This window comes from Monodelphis domestica, chromosome 4 (assembly GCF_027887165.1).
Source record: "Monodelphis domestica isolate mMonDom1 chromosome 4, mMonDom1.pri, whole genome shotgun sequence".
In the NCBI taxonomy this organism is placed as follows: domain Eukaryota; kingdom Metazoa; phylum Chordata; class Mammalia; order Didelphimorphia; family Didelphidae; genus Monodelphis; species Monodelphis domestica.
In genome coordinates this window covers 34494274-34506836 of record NC_077230.1, presented here as the reverse complement: position 1 = coordinate 34506836, position 12563 = coordinate 34494274, and the positions used below count along the sequence as shown (strand labels likewise).

At 32.1% G+C, this 12563-nt stretch overlaps 1 protein-coding gene across 1 annotated transcript; it reads right to left on the bottom strand.

Annotated features, from left to right (window-relative positions):
* Positions 1 to 1574: 1574 nt before the first annotated feature.
* Positions 1575 to 11729, bottom strand: LOC130453622 (neurabin-1-like). The gene is made up of 5 exons (XM_056793273.1): positions 9364 to 11729; positions 9117 to 9228; positions 8216 to 8312; positions 5243 to 5422; positions 1575 to 2410 (listed from the first exon to the last, which is right to left on the bottom strand). The coding sequence occupies exons 1-5, from the start codon at positions 9392 to 9394 to the stop codon at positions 2309 to 2311; spliced, it is 522 nt and encodes a 173-aa protein (XP_056649251.1). The 5' UTR covers positions 9395 to 11729; the 3' UTR covers positions 1575 to 2308.
* Between the last annotated feature and the right edge of the window lie 834 nt (positions 11730 to 12563).

Here is a 12563-nt window from a genome sequence, read left to right as displayed (position 1 = left end):
TGCAAGTATCCATATTAAAATATTCCCTATCAGGAGGAAGGGTCCTGTCCAGTCAGTTTTATGATTACATCTAGGCTGCTCACTTAACATCAATGGATGCCTTACATGTTACAATGTCCTTAATGAGGATAGTTTTGGGATATCTCTTAGCTCTAATTTCATTGCCCTCCAACGTGTTCTGTTCACCCATGTCCCAAAGCATAAGTGCTGCCTGTATTCCTATAGAGGTATCCTTATTCCACTGAGCTTTTATACCTTTATGAGAGAATGAACTGAAATTTTAAGGGGGAAAGTTTTATGAAGTTATTTTCATTGTTATTTAAAATACTTTGATAGAAATTTAAACTAAATTCTATAAGAGAGTGATGAATATAAAACTATACTTTGTAGCTCTTAAAATATGATTTGGAGAGGATTATGACAAAAAAGTAAGGTAATAAGGAGATTCTCATGAACAATATGTATCCTTACAGGAAATCTATAACATGTACAGATTTTTATATGCATTTCTTTTGTTTAAATAGATTCTGAAACAAAAGTAAGAGAGCATCATGAGGGCTTGACTAAAGCCTATTGAGTTCTCTGGGATGATGAACTAATAAAGAATACTTGAGACAGATTCTTTAAAGCTGGTGGCAGTGGCAATGAAAAGTTGAAAAGGAAAAATAACTAAATATTTTGTTAGATTAGAATGATTGCTTTTTACATTATGGTCATATGGAGGAAATTCCATATTGGTTCTTATAAAAAAGTATACGTGCATATTATAACCATTTTTTCAAATTTTATATGTATGATACTAACAATTATTAACCTGTGCAAAAATTATCCTCTATCAAAATAATACTTACTTAAAAATGAAATAATTAAAAGTTAATAATGAAACAAAAGAAACATAGAAGTGAAATGATTAATAGTTAATAATAACAAAAGTAACGGTAATAAAATGATTAAAAGTTCATATAACAAAAGTAACATGGAAGTAAAATCCCTTAAAAGTAAATATAACAAAATTAACAATGGAAGAAAATCCCTTAAAAGTTCATATAACAAAAGTTACATGGAAGTAAAATCCATTAAAAGTTCATATAACAAAGGTAACATGGAAGTAAATCACTTAAAAGTTCATATAACAAAAGTAACAAAGAAGTGAAATGATTAAAAACTTAGTAATAAAAAAAGTAACATGGAAGTAAAATCTCTTAAAAGTTCATATAACAAAAGTAACATGGAAGTAAATCCTTTAAAAGTTCATATAACAAAAGTAACATGGAAGTAAAATCCCTTAAAGGTTCATAGAACAAATGTAACATGAAAGTGAAATGATTAAAAGTTAATAATACCAAAAGTAACAGTAATAAAATGATTAAAAGTTCATATAACAAAAGTAACATGGAAGTAAAATCCCTTAAAAGTTCATATAACCAAAGTCAACATGGATGTAAAATCCCTTAAAAGTTCATATAACAAAAGTAACATAGAAGTGAAATGATTTAAATTAATAATAACAAAAATAACATGGAAGTAAATCCCTTAAAAGTTCATATAACAAAAGTAACATGGAAGTGAAATGATTAAAAGTTAATAATAACAAAAGTAACAGTAATAAAATGATTAAAAGTTAATAATAACAGAATAACAGTAATAAAATGATTAAAAGTTTATATAACAATAGTAACATGGAAGTAAAATCCCTTAAAAGTTCATATAACAAAAGTAACAAGGAAATGAAATGACTAAAAGTTAATAATAACAATAGTAACAGTAATAAAATGATTAAAAGTTAATAATAACAGAATAACAGTAATAAAATGATTAAAAGTTCATATAACAAAAGTAATATGGAAGTAAAATCCCTTAAAAGTTCATATAACAAAAGTAACATAGAAGTGAAATGATTAAAAGTTCATAGAACAAATGTAACATGTAAGTAAAATCCCTTAAAAGTTCATATAACAAAAGTCAACATGGATGTAAAATCCCTTAAAAGTTCATATAACAAGAGTAAAATAGAAGTGAAATGATTAAAAGTTCATATAACAAAAGTAACATGGAAGTAAATCCCTTAAAAGTTCATATAACAAAAGTAACATTGAAGTGAAATGATTAAAAGTTAATAACAACAAAAGTAACAGTAACAAAATGATTAAAAGTTAATTATAACAGAATAACAGTAATAAAATGATTAAAAGTTCATATAGCAAAAGTAACATACAAGTAAAATGATGAAAATTCAATATAATAAAAGTAATTGCATTTTCCATTTTTGCCATATATTTCAGGTTCTGTGTCTTCTTTCCATCAATTTCTATAGTAAGACCCAAATATGATTTTTTTCCAAAAAATCTCTATTTTTCTTAATAGCCTTAAGTATTTTCCGGCGGTCTTTCTTCCTGTTGACTTCGATTTCCTTTGGAAAGAAAAATTAAAAGTGTAATTTTGCATCTACTTATTCAGATGAATAGATTTTCTAATTCTTTACATAATGAACCTGAAAATGAAGCTGCTATAGGATCATTTTAAAGAACACAGATTTTCCAACAATAGAAAAATATTCCCTAGGTCTGGATGAAGTAAAAAATTACATCGTACAATCCTAAAATACATTAAGGAACTACCATAATAGTTTGCCTTTGTGAAACATTTTGGGATTTCATGCATTAATTGTTATTTATCTAGATGGGAGTCCAATGATGCTTGTGCTATTGAAACAATCCGGAATTGAAAAAAAATTAAATGGAAAATTAAATTAATTAAAACATTCCTGTTTACTTAAGTAAAAGAATGAATAATAAAATCAATCAATACTTAAATGTATTATTAATTTATTTTTAAAATTAAAAATTAAATTAAAATTGAAGGCTCAGAATATCAGACATTTACAGCTTAAAGGAACTTAAATCAAATACTATATTTTAGGAAAATCCTAGAAACATGTTATGAGAGAAAGTATATTTTAAAACCCTAAAAATTCTATTCTCTTAGGAAATAAATGAATCCAAGAAGAATTTTTTTTGTCTAGTAAGTTATCATATTTCATGGATCAAGTATCTCTAGTCAAAGACAAAGGTATCATACTAACCAGGATTTGCAATTTAGGCCTTATAAAATATGAGATTCTATTTACTATAAATTAAATGAAATTTTGCCATTTTCCATGATTAATGTTTTTTAATCTGTTTCAGTGAAATTAATCTGACTGTTCAAAAACTACAAAACTGCTTTCCTGGTTAAGAGTGGGTTTTTTTTTTTAAATGCACAGAGTTCTAAAAAAGAATGACAGGTGGCTTAGCAAATTGAGAGCTAGGCCTAGAAACAAGAGGTCCTTAACTCAGATATGGCTGGGGAGGTAGACTCTAAATGATCATCATAATGCAAACACCAACAACATAGAAATTGGTTCTGATCAAGGATACATATAATACCCAATGAAATTGAGCAACAGATTCAGGAAGGGTGGGGAGAGGGCAGGGAGGGGAAGAATATAATTCTTGTAACCAAGGAATAATGTTCTAAAAATTGACTAAATAAATTAAATTTTTTAAAAAGTCATTAATTCAAATGTGGCCTTATATACTCTTTTTTTTTTCATTTCATTTCATTTTATTTATTTTTTAATTTGGTCAATTTCAAACATTAATCCTTGGTTACAAAAATCATATACTATTCCTCCCTCCCCTCCCCCTTCCCACCCTTCCCATTGCTGATGCTCAATTCCACTGGGTATTACATGTGTCCTTGATCATAACCTGTTTCCATGCTGTTGATGTTTGCACTAGGATGTTCCTTTATGGTCTACATCCCCAAACATATCCCCCTAGACCCATGTAATCAAGCAGTTGTTTTTCTTTGGTGTTTCTACTCCTACAGTTTTTCTTCTGAATGTGAATAGTGTTCTTTCTCATAGATCCCTCTGGGTTCTTCAGGATCACTGAATTGCCACTAATGGAAAAATCCATTACATTCGATTGTACCACAGTGTATCAGTCTCTGTGTACAATGTTCTCCTGGTTCTGCTCCTTTCACTCTGCATTACTTCTTGGAGGCTCTTCCAGTTCCCATGGAATTCCTCTATTTTATTATTCCTTTGAGCACAATAGTAATTCTATCACCAACATATACCATAATTTGTTCAGCCATTCCCCAACTGAAGGGCATCCCCTCATTTTCCAATTTTTTGCCACCAAAAAGAGTGCAGCTACGAATATTCGTGTACATGTCTTTTTCCTTATTATCTCATTGAGGTACAAACCCAGCAGTGTTATGGCTGGATCGATGGGCAGACAGTCTTTTAGCCCCTTTTGGGCATAGTTCCAAATGGCCCTCCAGAATGGTTGGATCAATTCACAAGTCTACCAGCATTGCAAATATCCCAACTTTTCCACACCCCCTCTCCCCATCATTCATTACTTTCTTTTGCTGTCATGTTAGCCAATCTTCTAGGTATGAGGTGAGTTGTTTTGATTTGCATTTCTCTGATTATTAGAGATTTAGAACACTGTTTCATGTGCTTATTAATAGTTTTGATTCCTTTGACTGAAAATTGCCTATTCATGTCCCTTGCTCATTTATTAATTATAGAATGGCTTGATTTTTTTGGACAATTGATTTACTTCTTTGTCAATTTGAGTAATTAGACTTTTGTCAGAGATTTTGTTATGAAGATTGTTTCCCAATTTGTTACTTCCCTTCTAATTTTTGTTGCATTGATTTTGTTTGTACAAAACTTTTTTAATTTGATGTAATCAAAATTATTTATTTTACATTTTGTCCCAAAAGCTATGATGTTTGGGCTTGTCATAGACTGTCTTGCTGAGGTCACTTAACCCATGTCTATTCCACTGATCCTCCTTTCTCCCTCTTAGCCATTACCAAATTGTTTTGATGACCACTGCTTTATAGTATAGTTTGAGATCTGGTACTAAAAAGGCTACCATAGTTTGAGATCTGGTACTACAAAGGCCACCTTCCTTTGCGTTTTTTTTTTTCATTATTTCCCTGGATATCCTTGATCTTTTGTTCTTCTCCAAAAGAACTTTGAGCTTTTCTTTGATGTTTGATAGAATTCCCTTGTTAATTCATCTGGCCCTGGGGATGTTTTTCTTAAGGAGATCCTTGATGGCTTGTTCAATTTCTTTTTCTGATATGGGATTATTTAAGAATTCTATTTCTTCATATGTTAATCTAGGCAATTTATATTTTTGTAAACATTCATCTATATCACCTAGATTAGCATACTTACTTTTAGCGAGCGATTGTCCAGTATAAGGAGTTTTCCACCATTTATTCCTTTACAATAAAATTTTACAACATACTCCTCCATTCCAATGCTCCATAACCAATTACCAACTTCAATATTTGTCCACTGTGTTGGCAATGTTTTAGGGGCTTCAGTAGAATAAGGACAGTAATCATCCAATACCTAGAGATCAAGAGACACAATATTTAAAAAGCTTCCATGGCTATATGTTAATATAACCATAGACAGCAAAAACTCAAAGGAGCCTTAGAGACCATTTTTCCAAAATCATCCCTCCTTTCACAGTTCGTTTTTTTATAATTTTTGCTTTTCAAGGCTGCTGTATTTCTTATCCCCACCACCCTTTTCTTTCATCTGTATGTCAAAAATTCACAGAACAACAAGAGATCTGAAGTGAGTTTTGTAAACCAGGAAAAAACTTTATTTTTTGCAATGAAAATACTTTGGAGCCTTTTTAAAAATAGCAGTATTCTAAAACAGGCAAAATACTCGATATATTTTCACTTAAGGAGTGATGACTTTGTAAGGGAATGTATTAATACTAAAATGTTTCCACCTAATCCAAGTTAAGACAAGATGAGAGGAAAATTATCTACATCCAAAGTGTATTCAGTTATTCTCCATGGCCAAAATAAATTGAACTAAAATCTACCTTTACCCAGGTAGTTTTGTCTCTTCTTTGGCCAGGAACACAGGCCACTTTACCCAATATCCACCCAGGAAGGAAGTTGAGGCAACTTGGCCTGGTAGGAGCTGCTGGGGTTTCTGGGTCATGGGAGGCAGAGGAAGAGTCATCATCAGGTTCTAAGACTAGAAGTTAGATTAGCTAGGTGTTAGCTAACTTTAGAATCTAGTGATGGTTCTTATAAAGGCAAAGAACCCTCAAGTCCCCAATTCCATCTTCCAGTGTCTGATATCCATAACTTTCCAATTGAGGTTACCATATCAGTTGAGAAACTGGTCAGGAACTATTAAAGTGCATCCTAGTTTTTTGTCTATTTCTACTGATGGGTAATATTTCTAGAAAGTAAATGGAAACAAATCTTACTTTTTTTACAAGATTTTGGCAATTTGACCATCATGATTACAAATACTAAATATATTCAATGTTGTCACCTTTAGGTTTGGAGGAAAGCTTGTATTTTATTGCCATTCATTATTTTATAAGTAAAAGAAAATTGAAAAAAATATGCCCATCTCCATTAGACAGTGTGGTGGGGGTCCTTTTTCAGTATCTATTAAGAGATGGGACCATCCTTGGAGGATTCAAAAGAATTCCAAATGTGAGGCAATTCAGAATTTTATTCTTGCTAGCTAGAGCACAAACAAAATTGGGCAGGTCAGAAATACCTCCTAATGCCTGGTGGGTGATGAAATCTTTAGTTGGACTTAATCATATGTACATGTGTATCTATTTATTTATGTATGTGTAAAAATATGTGTGTGAAGATCAATAGATATTTTCTCAATTGACCTCATACCTCATATTCTTTTTTTATTTTTAATATTTTTTCAAGTTTATATGATTCATTTTCTTTACCTTTTCCCCTCCCAGAAGCAATAAGCAATTCTACTGGATTGTACAAATGTTATCCCTTGATATCTAATTTTATATTATTCATTTTTACCATAGAGCTCAAACCCCAAATCATATATTCATATAAACAAGTTCTAAGTGTTAAGTCTTAAGTTTTTCTTTTTCATTTCTATTCCCATAGTTCTCTCTCTGAATATAGATAGGATTCTTTCTCATAAGTCCTTCAGCAATGTCCTGGACTATTGTATGCTGCGAGTAGTAAAGTTCATTATGTTGGATAGTTCTACAATGTTTCACTTTCAGTGTATATCATTCGATTGGTTCTGCTCATTTCACTCTGCTTCAGTTCATGGAGGTCTTTCCAGTTCATATAGAAATCAAGTAGGTCATCATTCCTTATAACACAATAGTATTCCATCACCAACATATACCACAATTTGTTTAGTCATTCCCTAATTGAGGAACATCCCCTCATTTTCCAATTTTTGCCACCACAAAGAGCTCAGCTATGAATATTTTGTATACGCATTTTTCCTTATTATCTCTTTGGAGTACAAACCCAGCAGTGGTATTGCTGGATCAAAGGATCAAATGTGTTCTTTTAGAGCCCTTTGCTCATAATTCCAAATTTCCCTCCAGAATGCTTGTATTAATTCACAACTCCACTAGCAATGCATTAGTGTCCCAATTCTGCCATATCCCCTTCAACATTTATTATTTTCCTTCATTGTCATATTGGCCCATCTGTGGCTCTCATGTTCTTTTTTTGCTCAGTAACACAGGCACAGTCAATCAAGACATACACATGCAATCTCTCCTCTTATTTTGCCAACAACCGACAGTGGTATTTCTTGGTAAACTTTTACCATTTTACCTACCTGTTATTTTTTAAATATTGTACAGCCCCTTCAGAGACCCCTTCTGTCTCATGGAGGGAAAATTATCCTAATATGTTATCACTTCCTACCTGCATCAGCCCATAACAATTCAACTTGCACTTTTCTCTAGGTTAAGTGTATTTCAATACTCTGTGCCATCATTTTAGAAAATTTTCAGCCAACAATATTCTGAGGCCAAAAGTTGAATCAATTATCCTTTGTCCTTAGAACATCCAAATACAGAGAATTCAAATGTTTTAAGAGTTCTTAATCATTCCCTTTTCTTGAGAGAGGTTCTTGAATGATCTCTGGGAACAAAAAAGTGACTTCAAGGCCAAACAGTTGCCGCTATGGTACTTTGGCTCCTTACTCGGGTAATTTTATTCCTGATTAATACTGATTATTAATTATGACAGAATGTTAACTCCTCAATCCAAGGTAAATTATAGTTTTCTAATTCAAGAAAAAGCTCACTCTCTAGTAATTTAAATGGGGAAACAAACTTAAATCTTTGATAAATTTAACATAATGAAAATTTACCTCTTGATCAATTTCTTCCCACTTGTGCACATTCTTTACTTGTTTGTCATGTTTTTTAAAATGAAAGAAGTTCCACAGCTTGCGTTCTTTGATATTGCTAGAATCATACAACATTTGAAAGGGAAATAATTATTAAAACACAAAAATACATTCTACTATGACACAAAAAAAGATCTTAAATAGATGCACACTATAAAAATTTCATGAATTTCAATTCTGAAAAAAAAGACAAAGCTACATGTTCAAAGAGTTTGGAGTTACACTTTTTGTAGGATACGTGCTATGTCAGCACATGTATTAGAGAAGGGGCAAGATCAAATTTGGCGCTATAGGTAAAAATATAAAACTAGATATGGAAGCCAGTTAAGTTAAATATGTGTGCGTATGGCACAATATCATTTCTCTACTTCTTCCTCCTCCACATTAACCACAACTAATACATGATTTGTCTTGTAAGGAGCGAGGGGGTCACTGATTTAGATCTGAAGTAACGCTAGATGTCAACTTGTAATATTTTATAGATGGGAAGTCTGTAACCTATTGATCAGAAAATACTTGAATTTGAACACATGACTAGGTGATAAAACTCCAGTCTGAATGCAGATAACTCAGATTCCATGTCCTATACTTTTCCCACTAAGTTGTTATTATCAGACTCAAAAAGAAATGGATCTCTCTGGGTCACATCCATAAACTGTGAATTTGACACCTTTACTCTATGCCAGCACCCATTTGAGGAAGATGTGAACAACTGAGAAAATTCATATAAATAATGAAGTTCTTTTGTAGAAAGGGGCAAAAAACATAGCAAACAGTAGCCAAAGAGGTAAATTCCAGGAGAAATAAAATGTTTTGTTTATTAAGAATATTGTTATCCATATATAAAAAGTACATCTCTTACCGGAACCAGGAAAATCCCTTTTTAGCCTTTCCCTCTGTAGGTTTTCCAGTGCTAATAATCTCTTCCTCCACTACTATTTCTTCTTCTTCTTTTTCTTTTTTTATTTGGGTCTCTAAGAAAAATAAATAATTCAATGAGTACAACAGTACACAAATATTTTACTAGGATTAGCAAGGGACAACAGCAATCTTTCATTGGTTACTATTGCTGACCAAGGCTTAGACATCTTATAAAGTGAAGAACCTACCTTTGGCCTTGATTTTAGAGCCAGAAGCCATGAAGTCACCGCTGGGAAGGTAACTATCTGAATATCTTCTCCGGGCCTCATTTTTCTCACCTACAAAATGAAGGGATTAAAGTGGGTGGTCTTTGAGGTTCCTTCTAAGACTGATGATCTAGGATATCTACCAAGAAAATACTAGTCCCGCTGCAAGGGCAGTTTAAAACAAGTAAAGCTAGATTGAAGAAGACTTAAAAGGATGAGACAGTCAAAAATGTTGATTAATCAGTTGGCAGTGGTGGTGGTGATCCTTATGTTTGAAAAGTACCAGTGACATCACAGAGTAATATCTTCACTTGTGTATGAATTGGATTTAAGTGAGTTGCACAAAATTGTCAGCCTCACTCTTTCTTGCAGAATCATCTAAATCCTTTGGCAAGACAAAAGTCTGGATAACTGACACTGAACCTAGTTGATTGACACTGAACCTAAATGACTTTAGTGTCTTAGATGTCCAACCAAACTCTACGCACTCCACAGTGCTTACTTCAGCTACATTCATGGCTACTGAAGCAAATTTTCTCATCCACCTATTCCAGGAGGAGGTCTTCACAAGCCTGGAGTAGATATCAACCTAACTTAACCCATCTGTTCAGTTTTAACAGGCTGCTCCACATGCTACAACTTTTTGGAACCACAGGTGAGAGCTGAGTGACAAGTAGACACCAAAGGTAGATAAGCAGCCCTGAAAAGTGTTCAGCAAGCCCTCACACTAGAGGTTCTAATATTCTCTGAACAACAATCATATTAATTGTTGGTACTTGGCAGCCAAAAAAAAGTCAGCCCCTGAAGTACAGCATTCATTTTCCAACTGTTGCTCAATTCACCAGTATTCATTCTTCCAGATCTCAGATTCATAAGGCTGAACCAGATTTCCTTCTGTTAGCAATGACAGTGATACTCCAAATGTTCACAGATTCACAGTGCAAAAGGAATGCAAGTAATGGATGGCACCCAGGAAAAAGGTGTTTTCTAATGAACAATTTATACAAGTGATATTTATAGCTAAAATAGGAAACCTTCTCTATTTGCCAATAAATAAATTTATGGCGTATGGCATATGATAGATATAAACAAATTTTTGCCTAAAGAATAAATGGGTCAAAGAATGAATCATAGAAACAATCAATAATTTCATTAAAGACAATGATTATAAGGAGACAACATATCAAATTTTTTAGCATGTAGCCAAAGCCGTACTTAGAGGAAAATTCACATCTCTTATTGCTTATATCAGGTAAAGTAGAAAAAAAGCAGGTCATAAGCGAATTGGTGATACAACTAAAAATCCTAGAAAAGGACAAATTTAAAAATCCTCAATTAAACAGCAAATTGGAAATCATGAAAATCAAGCAAGGGATGAATAGATTGAAAGTAAGAAAACCATAGAACTAATAAAATAAGACAAATAGTTTGTTTTATGAAAAAATAAAATAAATAAATCATCGGCATACTTGATTAAAAGGGCATTTTGATTTCATTATATTAAAAAGGTTTCGCACAAATAAAACAAATGTACTTAAGATTAGAAATGAAAAAACAAATTCTGAGGAAAAATTTATAGCAATTTTTGATAAAAGTCTCATTTCTTAAATATAAAGAGAACTGAGTCAAATTTATAATACACAACATTCCTCAATTGAGAAATGGTCAAAGGATTTGAATAGGCATTTCTCAGAAGAGATTAAAACTTTACATAGCCATATTTTAAAAAATTCCCAATCACTATTGATGAAAGAAATGAAAATTAAGCCAACTCTGCAAAATGATCTCATACCCTTCAGATTAGCTAACATGACCAAAATGGAAAATGATAAATGTTGAAGAGGAGGTGGGAAAATTGGAACACTAATAAACTTCATTGGTGATAGTGTGAATCGATACAACCATTCTAGAGACTTATATGAAACAATACCCAAAGGTCTATACAACAATCTCACCCAAATGGATCAAAGATAGAATAAAAGGAATTAACTGTGCCAAAATATTATTATCAGCTCTTTTTATAGTGGCAAAGAATTGGAAACTGAGGGGTTGTCCATTATTTAGTGGTTGAATGATCAAGCTGTGGAATATGGTTGTAATGGATTACTATTATGCCATAAGGAACAATGAACAGGATGAATTCAGAAAAAGTGAGCAGAACAACTATAACTAGAGACTATAACAGAAATATTATACAATGATCAACTGTGAAGGACTAAATCATTATCATTAAGCTTCCAAGGTAACACATGAATAACATACTATCAATGGTCAAGGAAGCTACAAAAAAAAAATCTGAGTGTAGATCAAAACTTGACATCTTCCACTATAATAGTTATATTATAAATTATAAGTTATATTATAAATCTTCATGAGATTTCTATTGAACATGTGTGTTATGTGTCTATCATGATGGGAACCATATGGAAATAGGTATTACATAATAGTATGAGTATAACCTATATCAGATTCTTCACCCCCTCAGGTAGGGAAAGGGAGATGGGGGTATCTGAATTTTAAAATGTCAAAAGAAATGGCCAAAATTATTCCTATAAGTAATTGAATTAAAAAAAAAAGATTTTGTTGCAATGAGACCAACAGAATGTTGATAAACCAAAATGGATGTCATTAAAGTAGGATGGATAATAGACTCTAAACAAAACCATGTCCCAACGATGTAATAAGAAATCATATAAAGATTGTCTTCAGGCTAAACATGATCATAGAGATTAAAAAAAAGTCTTAGGTGGAAAATAAGTTGATTTTATAGGTCAAATGGATAGTAATAGGGAAAGAGGAACAAGATCTTTTTCTGTATTATTTCAAAAGAAGGGAAAAGGACTAAATTATAAAAAAAAAGCCTGAGCAAAAAAAATTGTACTGAAATCTTTTCTAAAAGCTTAAGTAATTTAGCAATAGTGTGGCCTGGATGTTGAGAAAATGAGTTTCCTATCACGGCATATTTTGAGGCAGAAGCTAAATGACATTCTGACATACATATAGGATAGATTTCTATAGCAATTAAAATGTTATAGTAGAATATTTCCAAGGTCCCTTATAGTTCAATCACCAAGAGAGGGATCACCAATAGTTGAGAAAGCCTTATAAAGCAGCTAGCATTCTCATTATTAGAGATATGAAGGGAAAAGGAATAGAGACCAGAGATTCGGTGAGTGATAGAA

Excerpts from the sequence above, each read along its gene's own strand:
- LOC130453622 (XM_056793273.1), bottom strand. The coding sequence starts at position 9,394 with ATGGCTTCTGGCTCTAAAATCAAGGCCAAAG. Across the intron at positions 8,313-9,116 it reads AAGGGATTTTCCTGGTTCCG|CAATATCAAAGAACGCAAGC; the intron begins GTAAGAGATGTA and ends GTATGATTCTAG. Across the intron at positions 5,423-8,215 it reads GGGAAGAAATTGATCAAGAG|GTATTGGATGATTACTGTCC; the intron begins GTAAATTTTCAT and ends CTTGATCTCTAG.